This window comes from Maylandia zebra, linkage group LG11 (genome assembly GCF_041146795.1).
Source record: "Maylandia zebra isolate NMK-2024a linkage group LG11, Mzebra_GT3a, whole genome shotgun sequence".
NCBI lineage: Eukaryota > Metazoa > Chordata > Actinopteri > Cichliformes > Cichlidae > Maylandia > Maylandia zebra.
Window position 1 is genome coordinate 9902475 of NC_135177.1, and position 24585 is coordinate 9927059.

The following is a 24585-nucleotide window of genomic DNA, read 5'->3' on the forward strand; positions in this document are numbered from 1 at the left end:
TTGGCTCTTAGACCCACATCAATACTTCACATACAGTATTACACCACTTTACATATACTCAACAGCAACACAGATTGAGTGGGTTACACTGCCTGAAACACAGACATTAATAGCGAGTATTTCACTCTAATTAAACGTTGCTCGTTTGCAGAAAGTAACTCTGCAGGTTTGTGTGGTCTGTTTACCAAAAATGCGAATCACTACGGTATAATAATGAAGCAGACATCTCTTTAACTATTTATCTATTTAGCTCCTTTGTCCAGTTTCATTTTGACTCACTCACCTGGTCCAATAAGCAATCAGTGTTGGAGAGGTCAAGGGTTGCCAGGCTGTTTGGCTGGCCGAGGAAGTGGTAGAAGTGCTAAAAAATAAAGCATAAGAACAACCTAGTGTGGGAACAGAGTGTCACGATATTTATGTGTCTGCTGGTGGATGCAGAGCATTCATAAATCTGATTTCAACCCATTTTTGTTGGATTTGAAGGAATGTGGCAGAGTTTCACTTGTCCTCTCGATCACTAAGTGATGAGCTGCAGTGCACTGCAGCCAACAGGGTGGGACGGAAAATTCGCATCACTGGCCCGCTCAGCTTGCTTTAGTGCCAGGTTTTCCAGATGCCAGAAGTTCTGCTCTATAGCTCTTTCGAGAATCTGGATCTCGCTCTATCCAATTTTCAGGCTAAGCATCAATCCCACTTCTGACCCTATTATTGCAAACCCATGTGGAAGAAAGAGTTGCGAGACAGAAAACTAATTTTCTATTCGCAATGCCTTTGCTCTGTACACCGCTCGACCCCAGCTTTAGCACTGACACCCACGAGCACACAGGAACATTGACCAGAGGCAATAACTGTTACAACACTGCAACTTAACACATTAACACTGACATGAACAGCCAGGAATTGTGAATTTTATTAGCACCAGGTATTAAATCACTGATTTTTAAACTACGTTTGTAATCAAATCCAAGCAAGAATGCAAGAAATACCAAACTATTCCTTTCTCATCTGTCAGTGGTGCAACACATTTAAATAATGTGTATGTGTTTGTCTTTACTTTTTACTAAGAACTCAGTCAGTGACCCCTTGAAAACCACCGTTGTTATGGAAAAGTGTTCCTGATCGGTTAGCATGTGTTTGCTTAAGGTGGCAGGCAGTCGCAAACTGAACTCAGTCGAGAACCTCACTGTGATTGCATTTCACACATTTCAAAAGTGCACTGCTTTTACTTTGAAGGTAAATGGTTTCCTTTCTGGTTGTAGAGGAGTTTGCAGGTGTTTGCAGACAAGTTGGGTTAGCGATACAAATTGATGAAGACTGCTCTACTCTGGCTAATTAAGCAAATGAATGCCCCTTCAGACACTAATGAAATTTTCTTTAAATTTCTAATATACTATTAATATTCAAAGATAATCAAAGATAAATGATTTACACAAAACTGACATTTTTTTTCCCCCCATACGGCCACAGTTTATGTTCAGTACCTGCATGTCGTCTCCTCGGAGCATGTTCCCTGAGAGGTCCAGATGGACTAGGCTGCTGGGGATGGACGGGTTGGCACTCAGTGACTGGCAAAGGCTATTCACCCCTATAACACAAACACACACAAAACAAGCACTGTCAGCGTTATCATAGCCCTCAAATCTCCACTTGATGTTTTGACAGTATATTGAAGGAAATGGCAGGAAATGAGCAGTGGGAGAAGACCGGAAAAAACGGGCTCAGAACGTCGAGTGAGCGCATGGAAAATGAAACGAGTAGGCCTCCACACAGTTCTGTAAATGCAATCCACAATTCCAATAAAAACCTATCAAAATAAACACAGTAAAGGCGATATTACCGACTTAATAAATATATTGAAAAAGATATCTTGCAATAAATATACTGAAAAAGCCCCACAAAAACTAATCTTTATGCAACCAGTGTGTGTTTGCCAGAGTTAAAATGCATGTGGAATGCATGTCTATGCACGCCTGCATTTCCACAGCTTATTATTGACACACTGTGCACGCAACCACTGACCTGTGTCACATCACATCGCATGGCTGACATGGTACTCTGACACTTTAATACTATGAAGTCCTAACTGACTGTGTCAGCCTGTAAATCAAGGCGTGACTGTCAAATAAATGCTTTGATGAAGAGATGAAAAAGAATGAGATTAAAGACAAATGAGAGTAAGAAAAAGGACATTCAAAACATCAAATGAGCAAATTGCTGAATTATGTGCTGCAGCAAAGCTGTTTTAAAAAACCCAAACAAAAAAAAAGAAAAAAAAAAAAAGAGTAAATGTCCCCAATCTGCAGCTTTTGCTCTTGGCATGGAGTCACAAATTATGGATTGAACCTTCAGCAAGGCAGAGCTCAGTTTAAGCAGCCTTACTAACTCAGCATGTGGAATATGATAGCTTTTTATTGATTGCCTGAAAAAAAGCAGGTTTACAATGAATTCCTATAGACCAGCACGGTGCTGAATAGTTTATTTTGGATGATAACCAAGAAAAAAATAGGCTGCAAGTAACTGCTGACAGAGAAATTTCAATCTAGAATAGCCTTAAATACAATCAGCCTCTTGGCACTATTTATTAAAGGAAGGACTTTGGGCTACAGACTGAAGGAAAGTGATTTAGAGAATAGCATTTATGCAAATGAAAACATGAACACTGTTTACAATTTCTTCCCTTTCCATGCATCTCTCTATAAGAGTGTTAATAGTGTGATAATTAAGTCTCATTAGCATCCCAACAGTGGGTGTGATCACATTAGTGGAGGAAATTAAGTGCATCTTTCTGTAGGGGTGCATGTAAATGCATACAAAAACGGAAAAAAAACCAAGTGATTACAGCACGATATTTGTATCATATGTCCTTTTAACCAACCTGTTACTTTTGCTACAATCTTGCAAGTGGATCCACGGATCGCTTTAACATTTAACAACTCTACAGACGCAAACACCAAGGGAAAACAGCACATACCTTTGGGTGAGAGTGAGGTTTTGGAAAAGTTTAAATGCTTGAGCCCCAAACGGAGTTTGGCAAACTGAGCACCCAGGGAGGAAACACCTGCAACGAGAGAAGAATTTATTCAACACAGGTCTATCTTAACTGTCCATGAATGCTTGGGTATTTGTTACCTGAAAAAGAAAGCATTACACCACATGGCAATAAAAAGAAAAAAAAACTGCTTAGTTTATATGACAATATAGTTACAGTTATCAGAATGAGCCACCTTTTATTTTTAATATTATTATTTATTTTAAGGTATAGTATGGCAAAAATGAAATGATAGATTTATATACATATATATGCCTATGAAGGGCATATTCACCAAATATTTGTAATAAATTTTACATGATGACAAATAAACTAGAGACTGGTGAGCCCCAGACATCTGTTGCATGTTTACAAGCATCTGTATGAATATTTGGTGGAATGCATCTTTAATTCATGTGTCCTGGATAGACTGAGAGGCCTTAGGACAGAGCTGATGAAATATTAAAATGCTGCACTAACTGCACAATCACAATGGAACATAAACCGTCTGTATCATCACTAACTCTGGCTGTGTCAGGCTGTGGTGTTTGTACTATAGAGCTGTCCTTTCACTCTACCTGCATGTCGCTTTATTTGTTTTCTATCTGTTTGGATTTGTTTGCCATTTCTAGTCATTCTAACTGTACAGCTTCCCCGCCTCCTGATTCCAGTGCCAGAGCCAATGCAATTACGTGATATATTACTATATTTAAAAGAATGCTGTAACCATTTGTAACCTGTGAAAATTGTATTTTAATATTACAGAGCAGAGGTGAAACACAGCTTTTAGAGAGGAGAAAGAAGAAGATCACAGAGAAATACATTAAACTAGATCTGAGCATTTTTACCTCTGTCCTCCAGTGGGTTGTTGGCAAGATTAATAGTGGTGAGTCCTGAGCTGGGGTTGTGGGCCAGAGCAGCAGCTAGCTTCTGGGCAAAATCGCTGTAGATTGTGAAAGGATGTATTCATTACAGGTCTATAAACAATGTAAGCACCAAACAAAGACCTTCAGAATGCTTCAGCACCTTTGATGTTGCTTTTACAGTAGCAGGAAAGAAAAGCTTACAGAAAGTGAACTGAAATATTAGATTGGGACTGCTAAAAAAGCTATCCAATATTTTTAAAGAAGCGAATACACTGGAACAGCCTGGCAAAGCTCCCATTTCAACACTAAATAGATTAACAAAACTGGATCCAGTAATGTGATGCACAGCCATTTCCTTCACAGATCTGACGGAAGCTAAATCAAATTAACATCGCGGTACCCTCTGCAATGTTGCTGCAGTTTTCCGTATGTAGATCTCGGTCATCCCATAGCTTGAACCTGAAAATACTGAGTCTGTGTATGACAATGCTTCAAACACATTAACAGTTTTCTCTTGCTGTGACACTCATTAAAAATGGGCTTTATTACTATTATATCAAGCAGGTATAAAACTAAATTACACGAAATCATAAATCTGACCCAAGTAATGTCCGACCTGTCAATATAAAAGGTCACTCCACAGATTTAATATTGCACTTCCATATAGCACAGACACTTTTGACTAAGAGATTAAAAGGGTAGATTGAAAAGGGTAAATCACCTCCCATAATGTGAGGTAGCATTTTTAGCTGTATTCATTCTGGATGCAAACCTTGGATTTTCAAAATAAATAGTTTTCGTCAAAATTTTTTTCATTCAATAGCAAAAAAAAGAAAAAGCTTTCAAAATCAGAGAGTCACATCATAATTCTCCCTATATTTTCAATTCATTAAACTCATTTTAATCTGTTATTAAGCAACCTTGGAGTTCTGAGATTTGAAAGTGTGCTAATGATTACATATGTGTACTGTCCTAGCTACCTTTTAATTGTCTTTGACATTAACATTTCGTATTTTCTTACGTTTTGAGTCCTGCATTGTCCAGGACCAACTCCTCCAGTCGACTGGATCGAGACACCACCCGAAGGATCTGCTCACACACATCTGCAGACTGAAGACGAACATATGTCAAAGCATTTTGGTAACAGCTGTGCAAAAGTCATTATATTTTTATGTGTTAGTACAATTTTGGTTCAAATCATCATCTCTACAGACTGTATGGAGGATCATCTTGGCAGAGAAAAGAACAAAAGGCAGCAAACATCCAAGAAGAAGAAGAGCTTTGAATGTCCCTCAAGAAGCCTAAAGAACCATTTCTGAAGATGACTTAAAGAAATTACAGGACAGCTTCTCTATAAGAGTTCAGGTTGTGTTGAAGATTAAAGGTGATCTGGAAACATTGATTTTCAAGCTCAAAGCACTGCCCGTTTCTGATTTTTCTAGCAAAATACTAAGAATAATATATTCTTTCCTAAAGATTCGTGAATGATGCACACGAAAAGTGTGAACGGACAGAAAATGATGGGTCACACTCAAAGCTGTTCACAGCATAAAAATATGCAAATGAACTGAACAAGCTCCAAGGCTTAGAACATGATTTATCTGGAACAGCAAAACTTCGATACTGAAGGTCACAGGAACAATAAAGAAATGTACTTTTGCAAGTGTTCGTTCTCAACTGCTCTCTCCAGAAAGCAGTCTATTTATGCTAATTAAAACCCAACAGTATACAAGTGAATTCTTCTACTTAAAGACCATTTAGGCATGACAAGGGAGAGACTGGGGAGTTCAGACTCTGGACACCTTAAGAGGGAGAAAAATAGTTCTCGCTTCTGTGGTCTGAACACCACAGGAGACACAACAGAGGGACGAAAAGCACTCGTATTTAGACAAAATTAAAGATTCAACAGCTGAATGTCCATGCCCTACCTAGATGCTCACTGACCCACTTCACTGTGTGCTGCGTCATACATACACAGAAATCATGCACCAGACATATTCAGTTAGCATTGCTACAGATATATCTTCCAATAATCTGTACCGAAAAACTCAAAAACTTTCGTTATGATAGAAGGGCCAGTATGTTGTTATTAATCACAGTAGCTGACATTTCTTCAGTGAGGGGCTGTTTCTGTTAGCCAGCAACCTCAGTGTGGCCAAAACAGTGCCTGTATTGTCCAACGCGGGCCTCTAGAGTGTGGAGGAGAGAAAGGAGAGAGTGATGATGGAAAGAGAAGGAGACAGTATCAGGAAAACTCGGAAGAAAGGGACTGTTGTTCACTTGTTCACATGTTTACTCATCGAAACTATGAGTGTTAAAGAAAAGAATAAGAAGGATGGAGGCCACCGTGGATGACACATGCTATATTTTTTTAAAAAGAGCGATACCAGGGTAGTGATGGATGAAATGGAGAAAAACAGGGGAGCGAGCAGAGAGGCAGAGGGCACACAAAGAAGTCTTGTCTTTTCCACAGCAGCCACAATAACACTGTTGGGGACAGCAGGGCGACACTGTCAGCATGTGTATTGTACCATTAACCACTCATTAAATAACAACCTTGTCACGCTGTGGTGTTCTGACCCTGCACTCTGCTAAATTGTCCCACGCTTTCACACATGTGCGTGCACGCATGCACACCGCGCTATCATGGCTTCATTAAAGGGTTATCCCTCTGCCATCCTCTCCTCTACTCCTCTCTCATTGCTGGGCTCAGCATCTTGATTAGACCACTAGACAAACAGCCTGAATGAACTGAGGATGAGCAGCGAAATCCCTCACTGTGATAGCCTGCTGCCTGTGAGTGTTTGTGTCTGTATTTGTTTTATTACTCAGTCTGCTGCACTGATATTGCTTATCCTTATCTATACGATAGAGATGCAAGACTGAAGTTTAAGGCTTGAGGCGCGTGGATTTAATGTTTTACATCTCCTTATCAACTGTTTTTGTTCTCGGTGATCCACAGGGTATTTCTTAAAGTAACGCTAAACACAAAGCAGACCAGCTTGAGTGTCAACCTCTCGTTGAACTTTTTGTGCATCAACTGGCCTCATTCTGTCTACTTTCACAAGCTAAAATGTTTAGTTCCCCTCTTCTGGTGTAATTGTTAAACACGATTACTCCTTGTGATGCTTTCTGCCTTGTTTCCTTACTCATCTGGCATTTCTCACTTTCATTTTGTCCACTGACCTTTCCCCCCGACCTTCATGTTTCTGTCCCACTGCTCTGCTGGCTGTCATCGCCTTCTCTCACACTCTCTTCCTCTCTTATTGTTCTGTCAGACTTCCTATTATTTCCATTGGAACGGGAATCAGAAATAATCACGCTCCAGATCACATCCTCGCAGCTCTTGTTTCTCCAGCTTCCCCAGTATCTCTATACAAATATGCACACATTGGGAAAAGAGGATTTTTTTTCCCCCTTAAAGCACTCAAAGAGGACTGGGTTGTAAAGCCACAGAATACAATTCAAACACTGCCAAAAAAAACAACAACACTCAAGCAGCACACACAATTGAATAGCACTAAGACAAAAGCCTTACGTATCATCATAACCACACACTAATCTCAAATAGAAGGGCAAACATTAGCACATGTACCTGCGTGAACATTTGTGCCCAAGTTTAAACACGGCATCACAAGGGACAGGATTTTAAAATTCAGCACGAAAGAAATTGTCCATGACGGAAGCGTGAGATAATTGCTCGGACTGAGGAAGCTGCGTGTGGTAATTGGTGAGACTGAGCGAAGCCTCGAGACGCAGAGTTGGTAATGGAGTGCTGCAGGGGGGCAACAGCCCAAGACATTGAGCCCCTTTGTCTAGTACGGATTAGGAGTCTTATCACACGAAAACATTGGACTGATCGTCAGTCAACAGAGTGGTGGGGGAGATGGAGGAAACAAAGGGGAAAGTATTCTGTGCATACACCCCTATATACCATAAGCAAAAGGTAGAGGAAAAGCTGCTTACATTAGAGGGAATTTACAAAGAGAAGGAAAAATCGAAATATGCAATATAGAAAGAAACAGACATTACACAACTGAAATCTATGTGATGCAACAACAGTGTTAGGTGCCCCTTTTTTAACTTTCACAAAATAGTAAGGAAAATCAGCTCTGCTCTTTAGCATAATTTAAAATATGCCAAACGTGACATGATAACACTCTCAACACAGTTTTAGACCCACAATAAAACAGAATAAATCTCCATCTTTTGCTCTAATTAACCGCTTTCTGTTATCACTTGAGACATAAATCACAAATGGAGGCAAACTCTAAGCCCTTACCGACAAATACCGACTCATACAAAGCAGAAACTAACGTACCGCAGTTGTAGCAATGAGGCGAGGCGGTGAGCAGCAGGTTTACCCAACCAAAGAAATACAGCAGGGCGGCTTTCTTACCTACTTACACCTGGGATAGGATTAAATCTGGTTCTGTGGGAAAACACTAACAGCGCATACCTTTTATCCAGCACAATGAAGATATAAGCTACATTCATATACAAACTAAAGGAATGAGAATGGAAGAGACTAGCGCTGCTATAAGATCTACCTTTGTTAATATGCTTGGTGATGAGCAGCACTCTCTCAGCAAACTACATCCTCTGACATGACCACAGAGCTCTTAACACAGTGTTAACAAAGAACTGAATATTAAATCTTCTTTGGAGTGCTCAGACTTTAGCTTGCATAGTGTTAGCCAGATTTTCAAATATGAGAAGTACTAACCAGCTTGTAATCCTTAGTAGAGACCTTGGTGAACCACTGGTTAAACTCCAGGACTGCTATTATAGCTACCAGATCCCTGAGGAGGAGGAGGACAAATGCAGAAGAGAAAAAGTCAGAGTAGCCATGAAATCTTTTTTTTAATCTCTCTCATCAATACCATCTCAGACTCAGTGATGACTTTGATGGTAGTTTTTAAATTGCACTGGTGGTAATATTTAAAGATCTTTGCCGGCACTCACCTGTTCTCCAGATGACTGAAGTCCTGCAAATTAAGTTCTCTGGTGTCTTGCGTTAAATATATAGTGTCTACATCCTGGAAAGGAAACGATTAATTAATCTTGACTCTAGAAACAAAGCAATTGCACTGGGAGAGTAAAAGATTTGTTTCATGTAGGAGAAAAAGAGCAAGAGCACGAAGGCGTCAAGAAATAAGGCTCTATATATGTGTCAGTGCTGTTGGGCCTTATCAAAAGTTGTTGCATGTTTATGGATCCAGCCTACAGCGGTGAGGCTTAGATGAAGAAGAATCTGTCAATGTGATCTGTGCAACTGCACAAAAGAATATAAACAATGCTTACCCACTGCACCTCTTCTCTGTAAGGCATCCCCAACCAGTCACAAACACATCGGTACATCTGAGAAAACCCACCTACACAGAGACGGAGACCATCAAATACGAAAAGAGAAAACAGAACAAAGTAGACATGTGAAAGGAGGATTTTGGAAACGTGATTATTTGCAACACTGCACAGACCATGTAAACTTACTACAGCAGCAACACATCATTTAGAATATATAGAGAGAGCTGTTTGGAAAAGTCTTGAGCCATTCTTCATGTCCTGCTTTTGTTAAGAAAATGTAATGTAGATATATTGATATTGATTTATTGAAATCTGTGAAAACATTCATGGAAATACAGTATATAAGGCATTTAGATGCTTACCAGATAGCATTACATGATGGATAGAAATCGGATGACACATTTCTGTGTTCATGATTCCAACAATTTTTGACCAGATTTCCAACACCACTGGTTGAAATGCATCCCCAAAACATTCAAACATAACGTGTTTTACAGATTCCTGTAGACACACTCTGTTGTACCTCTCTCCTGACCTACTCTGTACACACTGAGGATGATTTAACCCTAAATCACTCAAACAGACCCGTTGCCACTGATTTTTAGTCCAGTTCTTGTGCAATTTGGCATATCTCAGCTTTTTCTCACAGTTTTCCTTCCTTAAGAATGGCTTCTTGATATCCAACCTTCCACTAAGAGATGATGAGGCTTCAGTGAACAGTAGATAGATCATCTAAAGAGCCAGATAAATCTGTCAAATCCTGTGTTAAGTTTTTTTGGGGGATATCTTCCTTTTTTCTTAAGGAAATTACATTGCTACTTCTTTTGTCCTCCACTTTTCAAGTTTACTCAGTTTTTAAGGACACACTGCACACTGTTAGATCTCACATTACTGACATACACCAAGTTAGCTCTTTAAGAATCACCTTGTTGGTCAAGAAATGCTGTTTTATGACTGTAAAACTTTTATCTTTGGCATTTTTCATAGATTTAATAACTGGAGAGACATGTGGGTTTCTGTGACAGGCTGCAAGTCTGGCTCCGTGGAAGTAAAATATAAAGAAATAATGGGTGGCTCAAGATTTTTGCACAGTACTGTGTGCAGATGCACGCAGTAGTCACAGGTTCATACCACAGGGTCCAGGTTCAGCAGGTTTATTGTTCTCCCACAGAATCTGCAGAGAAGAGAGCCTGTCTGGAGGCTCCATGCAAAGCTTCTTCATCACTTTACTGAGAAAAGAAGTCAAATGAAAATATATTATGAAAACTGCAGCTGGTGAGAGTTTCAAACTAACAGTTTCATTCTTTTTGAAACAAGCAATACTGAACTGCTTTTGCAAAGCCTTACTTTTCTACAGACATCTTGTAAGCAAGCGATGAGGCAGCTGTTATGCACTACATGGTACAGCAGGAATTTAAAAATAAACTATGTGATCTTAAATTAAAAAAAACAACAACTAATATCTAACTGCTTAAAATATAACAAAAGGCAGTATTAACCCTTTAATGCCTGTTGTATCTTATTTGATACACACACACACCCAGTTGTAGCAGAATTGATACAAATTAAAACTCATATGCAAATTTACATTTTTTTCTATTTGTCACAAAGTTTAATAAATACTCAATTTTCTATAAAATAGAATTTTCTGCCAGTAGCTCAGGCTTTAAAGGGTTAAATAAAATACAATCACATTTAATGATGGTCAGCCTCACGATGAGCTCAAACACTGTACTGTTCAAAGGTTATAGAAGTTTATGGTTTACGTCCATATTCATTTCTGCATTTCTATTTTTGCTTCCTGTTCAACAAATCTATGAAAGACACTCACATCTGCACTGCAATACACAGCCATACTGACGAGACAGGTGAATACTGTACATTTTACACACACACACACACACGCACGCACACACACACACACACACACACACACACACACACACACACACACACAGACAAACACACGCACACACTGAACTCACCTAGGGGGCAGACCTGGACATATCCTCTGCATACAGTTTCCTATGTGAGCCACCACCTCATTTACCTCGTCTGTGGAGGGCAACTTCAACGAAAATGAGCCGCGCTCATATTCTATGGACAGCTTAACGGACATAATCTTAATTAGTTATCACAACAATTAATGATTCCACCTTCACTGCAAGTCAATCACAAGTGCACCCATTTAGTTAAGGGACCGACACATTTTTACTTTCTCCTTCGGTCTGGTTTAATCAGATATAACTGACTGATAATCAGTTAATGTTAGGATTCAAGATTGATGTATTGTGTGTTTTTGCATGCATGTGTCTTATTCTGTTCATTTTAATCCATATTTGACTTTTTTTTTTTTTTAAACACCTCCCTGGAATCTACTGAAAATAATTAAAGTGAAAAAAATGTAAAAACCCATCTATCTACGTAACAACAGTTCTATCCCACATCTCTGCATGTAATGATTTAATAGTATTAACCAAGACTGGCTGACCATTTCAGCATTCACTACAATTATGCAAATGCAGATCAGAGCCTCTTCTACCGGCCAAAATTTACATAATCTTTGCTGATACATGGGAGACCATCGGTCAAGATATTAAGAGGACTGACATCTCTCAGACGAGTGGGACAGAGGTTCAGCTCCAGGAACAGGGTGGTTAGTGCTGGATTATCATATTTTATGGATAAATCCTGCTGACTGGCAGCTTGGCACAGATGTTCCGTTCTGGTTAGCCGTGAATTAATGAGTTTCTACAGATCATACCAGCATTTAAGACGTTTTCCTGCCATAGTTTTAGATTTGTCTATTTTATTTTTTCATCCTGCTGAAGTGTCCCTAAATAGGATAAAAAGTCTTTTCACCAGATTTAGTGTATTAGTACAATATATGCTGATGATTAAAACATCATGAGCACACACAGAAACAAAACAATATTAAAACCTGACATATAAAAGTTTAGGCATGTGTGTTTATGTGCCTATTGTCTCACTGACTATTCAATGCTTCATTTTTTTAATCGTAATGCTTTAAACAGCATCTGGACAGGTTACAGATATAACACAGATGATGCACTTTAACAACAACACAAAATGGAAACACAATTTAAAGGAATAGCTGGACAGCTTCAACTTTGTTCTTACTCTTAACATGAGAATGACTGTAGTGTGAAGCTTTTTTCTTTCATATTTTTCTGTACCTGCGTTGGCTTGTTGCAAGCAATTCCCTGGATCTCCAGATAATTAAAGGAGTGTTCCACCTAAAAGAAGAGAACAGATGTCCCATTAAAATTTTAATATCATCCAATGGCATGACCTTGTACTAATGAGAAGTGACAGCGACACAGATACCGCAGATACAAGATTTTTAAATATCTGTATCGTCATCGTTCGTAAACAATACAGATTTTTTATTTTTTTTTTAAATAGAGAATAATCCTATATATCAGCCAATATATTTTTTCTTCCAGACACACAAGCATAAACATTTTTATCTAAACTTCACTAAGATAGTTGTTTTTTTAAACCCACACCCTGTCTGACGCTGCTCGGATCAGCTGGGTGTTGGGCTTGTGGATTTCCAAATATGTGTGCTGCCAAAAAGGGATTTGCAAGACACCCTTCTCTGGATAAACTATGCAACTTTAACACTCAAACATCGTCAAGCTTGTTTTGCCATTCCCTATTTCACTTTATACATTTTTAATTATCATCGTTATAAATACAAACACCAATGGATTACCATATACCTGATATCGGGCAATATCGGGCTCTGAAATCCATTGGTTTAGCTTTAGTGCAGATCGTGCTGAACTACAAGTTATTACAGTCTAGTGTTACCATACTGTTGAAGAATATGCTGGTTGGTATTAAGAAGAACAATTATAACAACCGAAAAAGAAAAGAGAGAAGAAGAATATTAGGAATAAATTGGTGTAATGCGCTAACTCTAATCTAATGAGTCCTGCTTAAAAGTGTCTGTGTCACAGTTAATAAGTCAGGTTGCAGTAATTTAATCTTCCAACACCGACTCACACAGACGAACTTGTTTTAAAGTCATATTTGGTGTTACATGTTTTTCATCACAAATACTTGCATCTCAGTTTTCAGTCAAGTCCACTGGAAGTAAAATAAAACAACTACATATGACACATACTGTTCAACTTCTTGTGGCTTTTCCCTGCTTTGCACAATTTCAAATGTACTTTTTAAACTGTTTGAAATGAGTATGGCTCTCTTGCAGCTTAAACAGAACACAAAATATACTGAATCATCATTCAAAAGACAGTCTATCAAAACATTAGGGCTAGAGAAACCTAGAGCAGTCTTGCATCTGAATGTTTTATTTCTGCTTCAAGAGAGCAACTCAGAGCGACTTGCCTTCACAGGCCTTAAAAGGACAGAAACAGATTCTTTTAAATGAGATTGAAAACCTGTGCATACAAATGCCTTCTGCTTCATACCGAGTGCAGTTTTCCTCTGCTGCTTGCTTTCACACAAACACATACAGTGCCTGAGGGTAGGCCAGAGAGCAGGGCCAGACTATTCCAGGTGGGCGCTGTGTTCCTGAGGCTTGGCTCAGAGATGAGAGGAGGGAGAGGATAAGCAGACTGTCTGTCTACTGTCTGACTACAGTATGCAGTGTGTGTGTGTGCGCGCGCATTTGGTTTCGTAGTGCTTGTGGTTACTAAATCCACAATAAACACACAATAGCAACTCTCTCACTCAAGGTGCTGTGTAAAAACACCCCGCCCCCCAATTTATATTCAGCGCTTACTTTGATGTGAACTGACTTTTAAAGAAGAAATTAGCATAACTGACATAAATACAGCAGAAGAAATCAGCTCAGCTAATGACATGTTTCTCAAATAAAACAAAGCAACAGACTCCAGTAGCTGTTATTGTTATATAGGGAGGTTTGGTAAGTTTTAACAGGGTAGAAGGCTACCAACTGTAAGACACTAAATTAATCTTACACTAATTTTGATGCTCATTTGTTACTGCAAAGTGTTGTTTGCTACAATATGTATCCATAATGTAAAATAGGTCAATCAGTTTATTTATTTCAGCCTGTAAAAAGGTGTGGCTGTAATCTGAAAGGACTTAAATCAGTGTGGTGATGAAATCTGGGCTTCAGCCATTGGCGACGGCCAGCTCCATGCTGGGAGGTGTATGGAACCAAATGCCTGAGTAATTGCATCATTCACTCATTCGTTCACTGCCCGTCTGTCAGTCTAACGGGTCACACTGTACCTAAGTTTATCTGAAAGGTATTTATTATAACTGTTAATATTGAGGATGCTGCTGACCATTTGTATTTCAGGTTTTAATGAGATAATGGACACTGACTATGTTTTGTATATCAAAGGTATGCTCAGTGTGACCTTTTATTACATAAACTCCATTAGTTCTGACATCAAACAAAAGACAACCGAGCTGAAGAGCATACAGGTGAGGCTACAAAAATAAACAGAGACAAAAGGCAAGAAGGAAGATCTGAATGAATGTGTGTGTGAGCATGTGTGCATGCTTTTAGGAAGACACTGGCAGACAGCGAGGCCCTGGAGCTTCTCAAGAGGAGCCAAAGCATCAATCGAAGCAGCGTGCACACACACAGAAAACCACTGACAAGCACATGAGAGAGCTAGAGGGGGATTTCAGCTATAACTAAGAGGAGAAATATACAGTCTAATGTTTAACTGAGGTTTTACTTTTATACACTAAAAACACTTCAACATTAAGGCCTCGGGCTGCTTTCAGGAAAACAATACGCATGAAATCCCCATCGTACAGTTTGTGCTCCTATAGGGTTTTAAAGCATTACCACTTTTTATGCATAACTATACAAGAATCCATGCATTTACCTTTTACCATAAAATAATACAAAATCATCTGTTGTATTATTTAAAAAAAAAAACAGCTTTCAACAGAAGGTGAGTACTGAGGATCCAGAGTGAGGAGAAGCTAAACTTTATTTAGGATTGATTGAGCTTGGCTGTGAAACAGACTTTACATTAGAAAAGTACATTTAGGAGAAATATGGTAACAATCTTTTACTTTTTCTCTTTTTCTAGTTTTAATAACAGGCGCCAAGAAACCACCCATAACATTAGTGCATTAGTTGGCACTAGTGAATGAATAATACTAATACTACTACTATTAACAATAATAATAATAGAAATAAAGAATTTTTGATGCAAAAATTAGTCAATCACAAAATTAATCACAAAACTGTAATTTTTCCTTAAAAAAATAAATTAAAAAAAAATCTTCTGCCTGTCAGCTTAATGTAATATAAATTCATTTAAAATAAAGTCAATCCACTGAAGACAAGATACTAGTTATCCCATTGACCTTTGGCATTGTAGTGAGTGGGGGACGGAAACAGAGGTGTCAGCGTAAGAGAAACGGATGAACTAATGGATTATTGAAAAAGATTGGCAGGATAAGAGTGAGAAAAGAAATAGGGGAGGAAAGGTGATCTGTGGCTGTGATCTGGCTAACCAAAGAAAGATTGGTTTCACTACAAGAGAGAGAACTGTCTCTCAACAGAAGAAGTGTTTAAGCCAAGACAAGAAAAAAAAGGTGGAAAAAGATCCGAATGCAGGATGAGATATGGGGGCGACTCTTTATAAAGCAGGTGTCTAATCCCTCTGGTCAAAAGACAGCAGACAGATAAAAAACAGATGCAGAACCAGCTAAATAAACAGACTTTAAACTTGTGGCTCATAACACTAGAAACTTTTCCAAAGTGGAAAATGATGTTATGTGAAAGAGTGAACTATGATGTTTTCTGTGTTCAGTCAATCAACCAACTGCACTGTCTCCAGGGCACCTTATTCACTGGAGAGCAGGAAGCTTTTTCTTTTAAAATAAGATGGTATGCAATATTGCGACTTGAGAGAAATACTGTTAAAGCTTTCCTGTCCTGTCAGGCGAGTCCAGATTTTGTAGGTGTTTTCTATATACAGTCACATCCCTGTTTGGGTTTATGACTCCAAGCTTTGGTTATGCATGTGGTCAGGCTAGAGGCTATTTTTGACAATGAGTCACTACTACTGCTGAAAACTGCTGACACTGAAAACGTGCTTAATCACTTTTTTTGTTTCATTAGCATTAGCAGCCGCAACAGCATGGATGGTACTGTATCCACCTTGTGGGTCTGTGTGTGTCATGTGTACTTGATGGCCAGAAAAGCCAGTAAACCCTTGGCCACTGGCTCACCCACTTCACACTCCTGTAATACATTCTGCTTATTTTTTTTCTTTATCAGAATATTACAGATGCAGGATTGGACAAAACTATTTTAAACAACTTTTATTGTGCAAAAACAGCAGCACAAGTCTGCTGTTAACCTTGATAATACATGTAGTGATGGTAACAGCAGTTTTGCATGAACATCTGTGTTGTGTTATTGCACTGCTGGTTTTTATGTGGTAGTGGTGACTGTGCTTGTAAAGATGATGAGGGATATTTCAGTGCTGGTGACAGTTACCATCTGCACTGCATTATCGCACCACTGTATAAAAGGATTTGCCAGCAAGCTTTAGAACTGCTTCAGGTACACAAACTTAAAAGTATCTATTTAAATCCAAAACTGCTCCCTGTATCACCAGTGAGAGCAAATGATGGCTGAAACAGAATTGCTAACTCTGCTGTAAGGAAATATCACACACTGCTGCCTGCAACAAGCATTACAACATTAATAATGAAGAGAAAACAGTGCTACTGTGTGTAATAAAAGAGTTGCAACACACTGATCATTATTCAGACAATGAGCAGCTTGTTGTTTTGGTTTTATGGTCATGAACCTTTTGGTTCAGTCTTCATATTCTGAAATTAACCAGAAAAATGTTAATATACATTTTTTTAAGTTTGTGTTTTTCTCTCGCAACAAACACATAGTGAAAGAGGAGAATGAAGCCAGTTAGCAAGGAAAATCCCAGAAACCATTTCCAGAAAACTTTCCAAGAAGTTCCAAAACTTCTGAAGTGATTTCAACAGTTTATGATTTATGATTTATTTAAATGGAAAAAATGAACCCTAAAAGTACTTTTCTAACACAATCCTACACTCTTCATTTAGTAAAGAATACTATTCTCAACTGCTCTTACCTTGGCAGGAATGCGTGCCGTCAAGAGGTAGGCTCGGTAAGATGCGAGAGCCTAGGGGAGAACAGAGACAATAATGAGTATGTTGCTGTAAATATACACTGTGAACAACAAGAACCAGGAAATGGCAAAGAACACAAAGAGCTGCTCTGGTGACTCATCAGGATGAAAAGACTTGTGACTGTGAAGCATCTCTGTGAAAAGAGTGTAACAGAAAGATTCACTGACACTTGAAACGTAGAACTAATAACATTGAAACATTTGTTAAAGTCTCTTTATCAGCTCAGCTCACTAAAGATACACATGCACTGCTGCACTAACATTCTTTAGACATTACACGGCAGAGCTTACGCACACATTAAATGGTCTTTAATCTGCCAGCTCTCTAATACAAAGTCCTTTTGAGGCCTGAATGCACCCATGTAAGAACAGTGGTGGTAATGGTCCAGTTAATCTGCAAGGAGCAAGTGGTATTCATGTATACAGTCTCCTGCAAGCTCTACTGAGGTAGCTCCCTTATTTAAACCAAAGCAGTAAGAAGATGTCTGTATATAAGAAAAGGCAACTTTCGCGTGATGTACCACCTCGAGTCGCCCAACAATGCCCAGAATTCATGTTTAAAAGATGGTTTAGGCAGGCAAACTTTGTGTTTGTGTTGCTTCTCCCTGCTGAATAAACTGTCTTGATCATGTGTGTTTATGATGGAACACAGCGAGGGCAGAGCTTACTTATGTTGCTGGTCTGTGAAAGGCTCAACCAGGCACATCTCTAATGCCTGGTTGAGCAACGCTTTCAAGCAGACAAGCAGCTTTGAAGGGTCATTTGGCTGAATTGTTTTGATGCCTCACAAGGAGTATAATGTGGTTTTGGAGATCTTCCTCGTAATATTAACAGTGGAAAGGATGCAATTTCAGTCAGGATTACTACAGTCAAAAAAAGCTATTTATCTGCAGTCATGTTGTGGGACCACCCCCACCTTAATTTGTATATATGTACAGATGTCAAAAGTATAACACCCAAAGAACAGACAAGCCCTAAAACAGGGTTGATGTGGGTTGCAAAGCGGCTTGCAGACATATTGCACCTGAAGGCAGGCTATCCGTCCATATCCATCTTCCACTAAACCAATTCAGGGAGGAAGTTGGATGTGTAAAGTGAACAAATTTTATCATACGGGCACCACAAACAGGAGAACAAAGGTTTCAACCTTTAAGAAGTAAAAAAAGATTAACATCAAAAAGACATAATGTAACATTTTAAAGACAAAGGCATGGATCATAACACTGCTTTTTCTCCTGCCAAAAAGTATCACAGCACAGCAAAGGTTGACCTTTAAAACTTCAGAGGGACACTGCCAGCCTTTTCAAAGAAAACACCCTGCTTGGTCAGCAAAGATACACACCAGGAAGAGATATTTATTTTACACTAATCATTTATCGGCATATTACGTTCTTGATGAACTGTTAAATTGGCTAGCCTCTAAATTTTCATGATTTCTGCAGTTAGGCTCACACCGCATGGACTAAAATGCCTTAATAGCCAAAACCCCAAATCAACCTCTGGCCCCAGACCTTTGCTGAATGTCATTCCTGTGCTCTATTTACCCAAAATATGAAATCTAACATGCAGAGGGCCAAAAAAAAAATACACAACAACAAAAAACATGTTCTCCATTAAATGTGTCTGACCAAGAGTCTGAAGTCCTAATATGCTCAGTTTACTTGAAAGAAAAAAGAAAAGAAAAAAAAAGTATATTTGTTGTTGGTTACTCAACTTCCTTCTGTCAGAGCTGAAATAGCCCAAACTGTTCATCTGTGTCATACTTACAGTTTAAATAATTTTGGTAAAGCCAATCAGATTTTTAGGGAAAAACTGCCACAAATGCCACAAGTATTGAATTAACTCAAAAACATTCACAATCTTAACATGCAGGCTACAGAGAAAGACAGCTTAGATCAGCTAAGCTTGACACACTACAAACAAAAAGAAAATGGAGGTAGCAGAAAAAAAGAGAACAGAAGTTAGAGAAAACTGATCAGAAGGTTTAGAAGCAGAAAAGCAAAGTGAAAGAATACAAACAAAACAGGAGGAGAGATAACAGGTTTCGTGAAACAATGACTGATTTGAAGGTCAGGACAGGAAGAGAGAAAACACTGAAGCAAGTCTAGAGACTGTCAAAATCTTTTTTTATAGACGTGAAAAGAGAAACAGAGGGATGAAAGGCACGGTTTAAAGGAATGACAGTGGTTCCCAGGCCTCTGTGGCTCAGCTTCACTGGCAAGGCTTTCATGGTTTGATGTGATGGAGACAGACAGGCCAGCCTGTATGGCCAAAGATAACCTCTTCTAAAGAGCACCAGTCACTGCTGCTACTCTCAAATCTCCTGTCATTGTCTCAGTATCATTTCTGCACTGTAGCACTCATTTAGATACAATGTGTCTGCAGGTGTACTAGTGATGGAATACATTTCATTTCTCCTTAAGGGGTAAATAAAGATACAAATTTTATTTAAAGATCACTTTAGTTTAATATCAACTGAGGAAAGTGTAGAGACTGTAACTGATGCAACTGAGATGGATATACATAATCCATAATTTGGGCAATAACTTTACAGTTTATATTGCAACGAGTTTGTCTAACCTTGGGAACTGTTAAAGGGGCTCTCCAGCTGCTTTACACAGTTGAGATTAGTCATCACCAGGGGCAGTATTCAACTAGTGGAAACTGCTCTAAAATGTCTTCTGTGGCTCTGGAGGGAGTTTCCAAAGTTAACAAAAATATATTCTTGTTGATGTCATTATAATTATTTTTTAGACCCAAATTAATGTCTAAAGCAGTTTCTCTCTGGGAGATTAGTATCCTGATTCTGATTAAAGGTCAACATATCTATATTTGATCATTATTTACTTTATCAATTTCTTGATTGAGTTACTGGAATAAAAGCTGTATTTTTTTTTATCTCAATTCCTTATACAGTTATATTATTATGAGCAGCGTCTTCTTGCAAATGGTCATTACAAAGAACTCACTGACTGTGAGTAGAGTAGAGTAACCATGTGACTGAGGTTTCGTCTTACATGTCCGGTCTTTGTAAATTGTAAATTTAAAGAACTGTAAATAATCCAGTACTTAAATTAAATCAATTAAAGTAATGCAGGTCAGTCACATACTTTGAAAAGGATAAATTCAGCACCCCTTATAACAAATTCAAAGTGTTTCACAAACTTTAAGCTGCCACGGCCTCTTCAATTTTTCCTTTAGCTTTCCTTCCTGCCATCCTCCTCCTGTCAACGCATGATCGCCCCTCGGCACTCTCTCAGCGCACCACTCTCTCCATCTGCACTTTAAAGTGGACAAAGGCACAACGACCCATGACCCCCCCCTCTGCAATGTCCCCTCTACCTCTCTCTGTCTTTGCTATCTGTCTTAAGTGGATTTAAGCCTTGAGCCTTCCCATCAGCCAGTGATTTCACAGCGACCACCATCGTGCGTTCAGCTCTACTCAGCCAACCAGATGGCAGCAGCATTGAAGCATGTCTGCAAGACCAGAGAGAGCATCTGCTATTGCACACACCCTCTCTCTCTCTCACTGTAATACACATAGAGACACACTAGCATTCACACACATCCTGGTGGCTCACATGCAAGATAACTGCCACAAGCTCTAAAGCACCATTTGTCTTCTTGGCCTGAAATACATATCACCGGCAGACAGACACACATACGCACACATATACACAAACATCTGACACAGAGCTATAGATACAAATCATTTTTGCTTCGTGCACATGTAAAAAAAAAACAAAAAACAAACAAAAGAAAATTTGCAGTTAAAGCACAAAGAAGTACAGGCCAAGAAGACCTCGAACCACTTTTAAAAGATTAGCAATAAATCAAGATCGGAAAAGTGTAAAACTGTGCGTGTGTGTGTGTGCGTGTGTGTGTGCGTGTGCGCGTGTGTTGTGTAGTCCATTCATACTTTTATCATTTGTAGATTATTTTTTGGCTGTCAAATTGTCAACACCCCCCTCCCGTCTCCCGCCCGCCAACCCATTTATCCACTCAAACACACTTTGCGTTGCTACGGCAACTGCTGCCCCATACTGCAAACACACATTTGTGAATACACTAATAGACGCACGCACATGAAAGCCGTACACTGCGGTGCCAAGTCTTGCCTGAGAATGTCAATGAGTTTTCTCACCCTTAAAACAACTCTCAGTCTGGCCTACAGTTAGCCTGAATCTCTGTAGGAACCGGAGCCACACAGAGCAGCGTTTCATCTGCGGCCATTCAGCTGTGGCAGCACTCAACCACAGGAAATCTTCCCCCCACCAAAAAATGCTTTATTCATCCATCATGTCTTGGGGTGCATTCACACTCAGTTGTAGCCATCAATCACACAGTGTCAAATGTATTCCTTTGGTTTGTTCTGGGTGAGAGAAATGTCCAGAATTAAAACTAAAAACAAAATAAAAAAAAGCAACAACATTTGTGGCACTGTCAAAGATACTTATGTGTCCCAGAGCAGAGAAATCAACCCAGAGTGGCAGTGCCAAGAACTGAAGTGGTGACTTGCTCCAAGAGAGAGTCAATACACCTAAGAATAAGACCCCTAAGCTAAAAACAGAATGAGTCACTTCAGCTAATTCACCTCTTAAAATGTATTCACCCTTTTACACTTCAAAAGGGCCTAAAGATAAGAGCATGGCCACTTTGACTCACAGGTTGATCCACTGGTGGCGTATCTGATGTCCTGGTGTTGGTGTTGTTCCTGCATCATCATAATAATCTATCTATAGATATATAAAATGCTTTTGTTTATATAAACCTCTCTTCCAGAACAAATAGTAGGCATTTTAAAATGTTTTCCTTATCCAACAAATATACCACCAAGCTAGGTTTGTCCGTTAGCCACATTTTGGTTACTTGTGTTTAGCTTACTTCTTAGCTAATGCTAACTGAATACTCAGACAGTAGTCAACTGCAATGCTGATCCTGGATGAACATCATTATTATGAGGTTGTAGGAACAACACCAGTGTGGGGATAAGAGGTCATGTGAGTTCCTGTAGCCAGCAGTTGTCTGTTAGGGTTCACTTGTGCTAAATGGAGTCATGAAGTTAGACATTGTGTGCTGCCTCCTCTAGCATTTTCAGTGCAGCTATCTGCCAGATAATATGGCTTGCTGTATGGCTGGTTGTACTAACAGACCATCCAAGAAGTCTGCTCTCAGGCCTTAGTACTAATTAGCAGGTATTTATGTCCACGTAATAGACCCATAGAGCCTGTGGGTACAGCTTCTGATCAAGCATGCTGGTATTAGCTTGAAACTCTACCCTCCAAAGCCAAAATTAAGCCTATCATTTTTTCTCTTGGACAAATTATGACTCACCAGAAATTTTGGCAGCAGGGAGGTAAAGTGTTTAACTAATTGTTTCATTCATTTCATGCTGAAGCCAAAATATGTTCAGTCAGTGGATAGCGCACAGCCAGCACAACATCCCCTCAGTCCACTGCTGACACAGACTCTTTATTGCATAACTAATGCCAGACATGTCCTTCACTATGTCTAACATTAACGAGTCATGATGTTGGCTGCAAACTGTCAACACAGCACAATAAAAGAGTATTTTTTTAAGTCTATGCACCACAAAAAGTAAAGAGGGGAGAGAGACAGAGAGAAAGAGCAGCATTGAGACAGAGAGGGAGACTGTGGGTGAAGGCGAGCGAGGGCGGTGGTAGACCAAACCCAGTGAAATAACTTAATAGAGCTTAAGTGCTATTTTGCTGATAAGAAGCCATGATGTAAATACAATCACAGGAGAAGACATTTAATGAAGGGAAGTGTTGCAAAGCTGTTTTATCTCTGTCAAAACAAATGCTGCTGTGATGACCCTCTCAGCTGTTAGTACACTGAAATCCATCAGCTCTCCGTGGAGCCAATGCAGTGAATTTCTCTCATTCCCTCTCTTTTATTCCATAATCTCTTAATGTGCCCATACTTCTGTGGCCTCATTGTGCCTCACTGTATTTTAAATACTATGCACAAATGTGAGACTTGTATGCTCGTCTTTATGCCGTGGAATGTATGAATATTAAAAAAGAAAAAAATAATCGTGGCACAGAAAAACCCAAGAAGGAGAATGCTCAGGTTATTTTTCCTTCTTGTTCAGCCTTTATCTCAAACTGAATGCCATCATAAAGCAATATACAGAGGAAAAACTGTTGCAACCTGAAATTCATTGTTTTGGTACCTCCTCTCTTGTATGTACAGCACATATAATTGCTCATGCTACTGTCTGTGTGCACATATATATGTGGCGAGTATGTAAAGAGAAGGCATACCAATAGACTCAAACCACTGTCTGCTCATATCTTGGAGCGATCAGGGATGGTGTAATTCAGTGTAAGAGATGGGCTGATGATCACTGGCCCGGAGCAGCTATTATAAAAAGGAAAATACTACAATATAATCAGTAAGGCAGATACCTTCATGTGTGCCACGTCTACTTCATACATAATCCGAGCGGGTCGGGTCGCCAGGGTTTTTGGATTCATTGCGTCAATAGTATAGAAGTGGATTTAAATAGATCAGTGAATACTCAATAGCATGGTGCGCCACCCTTTTTATTTTTAATGAAAAAGACAATTATAATAATAATATAGTCATTTATTATTATAGTCGCTTATCCAACGCTCCTTGAATTCAATTTGTTTTTATTTACTGCCTTAAAAAAATTAACGCAATACTGTGGCTCATGGATCCAATATTATTACACTTGTGAGCCATAACAGAAGAGCCACCTGCCTAATATTATGTAGGTAAACATGGGCAAAGGACATCTGCCCTTTGGAATCTGGGACAGTGATGGTGGCAGAGGACCAAGTTTGGTCCTGTAATTTGAGGAATCGGGACTTGATGTATCAGACTTGTTCCTGTGCATCATTTGGATGTTCAATTAGATAAAAATCTGGAAAGTTTGAAGCCTAAGCCTTTCGCTCTATAGTGCTTCCTTCAACCATGACAATTTCTTGATTGATTCTTTCTCTATTATGGTTTGTTCAGTCTGTCTGCATTTTTGTAACGTGACTTTAATGTAAGGTCATTACAGCACTAAAATACTAAAACTGTGCTGCGATAGCAGCTGGTTGGTTGTCAGCTGGCTTATAAAATTAAAATTAAATTTAACAAAGAAAAAAAATTCTCATTTTACACTTATTTGCAAAGTTTTTGTTTCAGAGACTGTCCTGAAATGTAATCCCACATGGATCAA

General features: G+C 39.1%; 1 protein-coding gene across 2 annotated transcripts in view; it reads right to left on the minus strand.

The window, feature by feature from the left end:
- Positions 1-24585, minus strand: part of LOC101480246 (F-actin-uncapping protein LRRC16A) — an 89676-nt gene that overhangs the window by 38782 nt on the left and 26309 nt on the right. For both annotated transcript variants that reach the window (XM_024804198.2, XM_076889776.1), the window contains exons 3-14: positions 17313-17363; positions 12399-12458; positions 11187-11308; positions 10333-10430; positions 9199-9269; positions 8860-8933; positions 8621-8696; positions 4916-5004; positions 3877-3971; positions 2972-3058; positions 1482-1585; positions 284-361 (exon numbers count right to left, since the gene is read on the minus strand). In XM_024804198.2, coding sequence (XP_024659966.2) covers positions 284-361; positions 1482-1585; positions 2972-3058; positions 3877-3971; positions 4916-5004; positions 8621-8696; positions 8860-8933; positions 9199-9269; positions 10333-10430; positions 11187-11308; positions 12399-12458; positions 17313-17363 — 1005 coding nt within the window. The remainder of the gene's footprint in view (positions 1-283; positions 362-1481; positions 1586-2971; positions 3059-3876; positions 3972-4915; positions 5005-8620; positions 8697-8859; positions 8934-9198; positions 9270-10332; positions 10431-11186; positions 11309-12398; positions 12459-17312; positions 17364-24585) is intronic.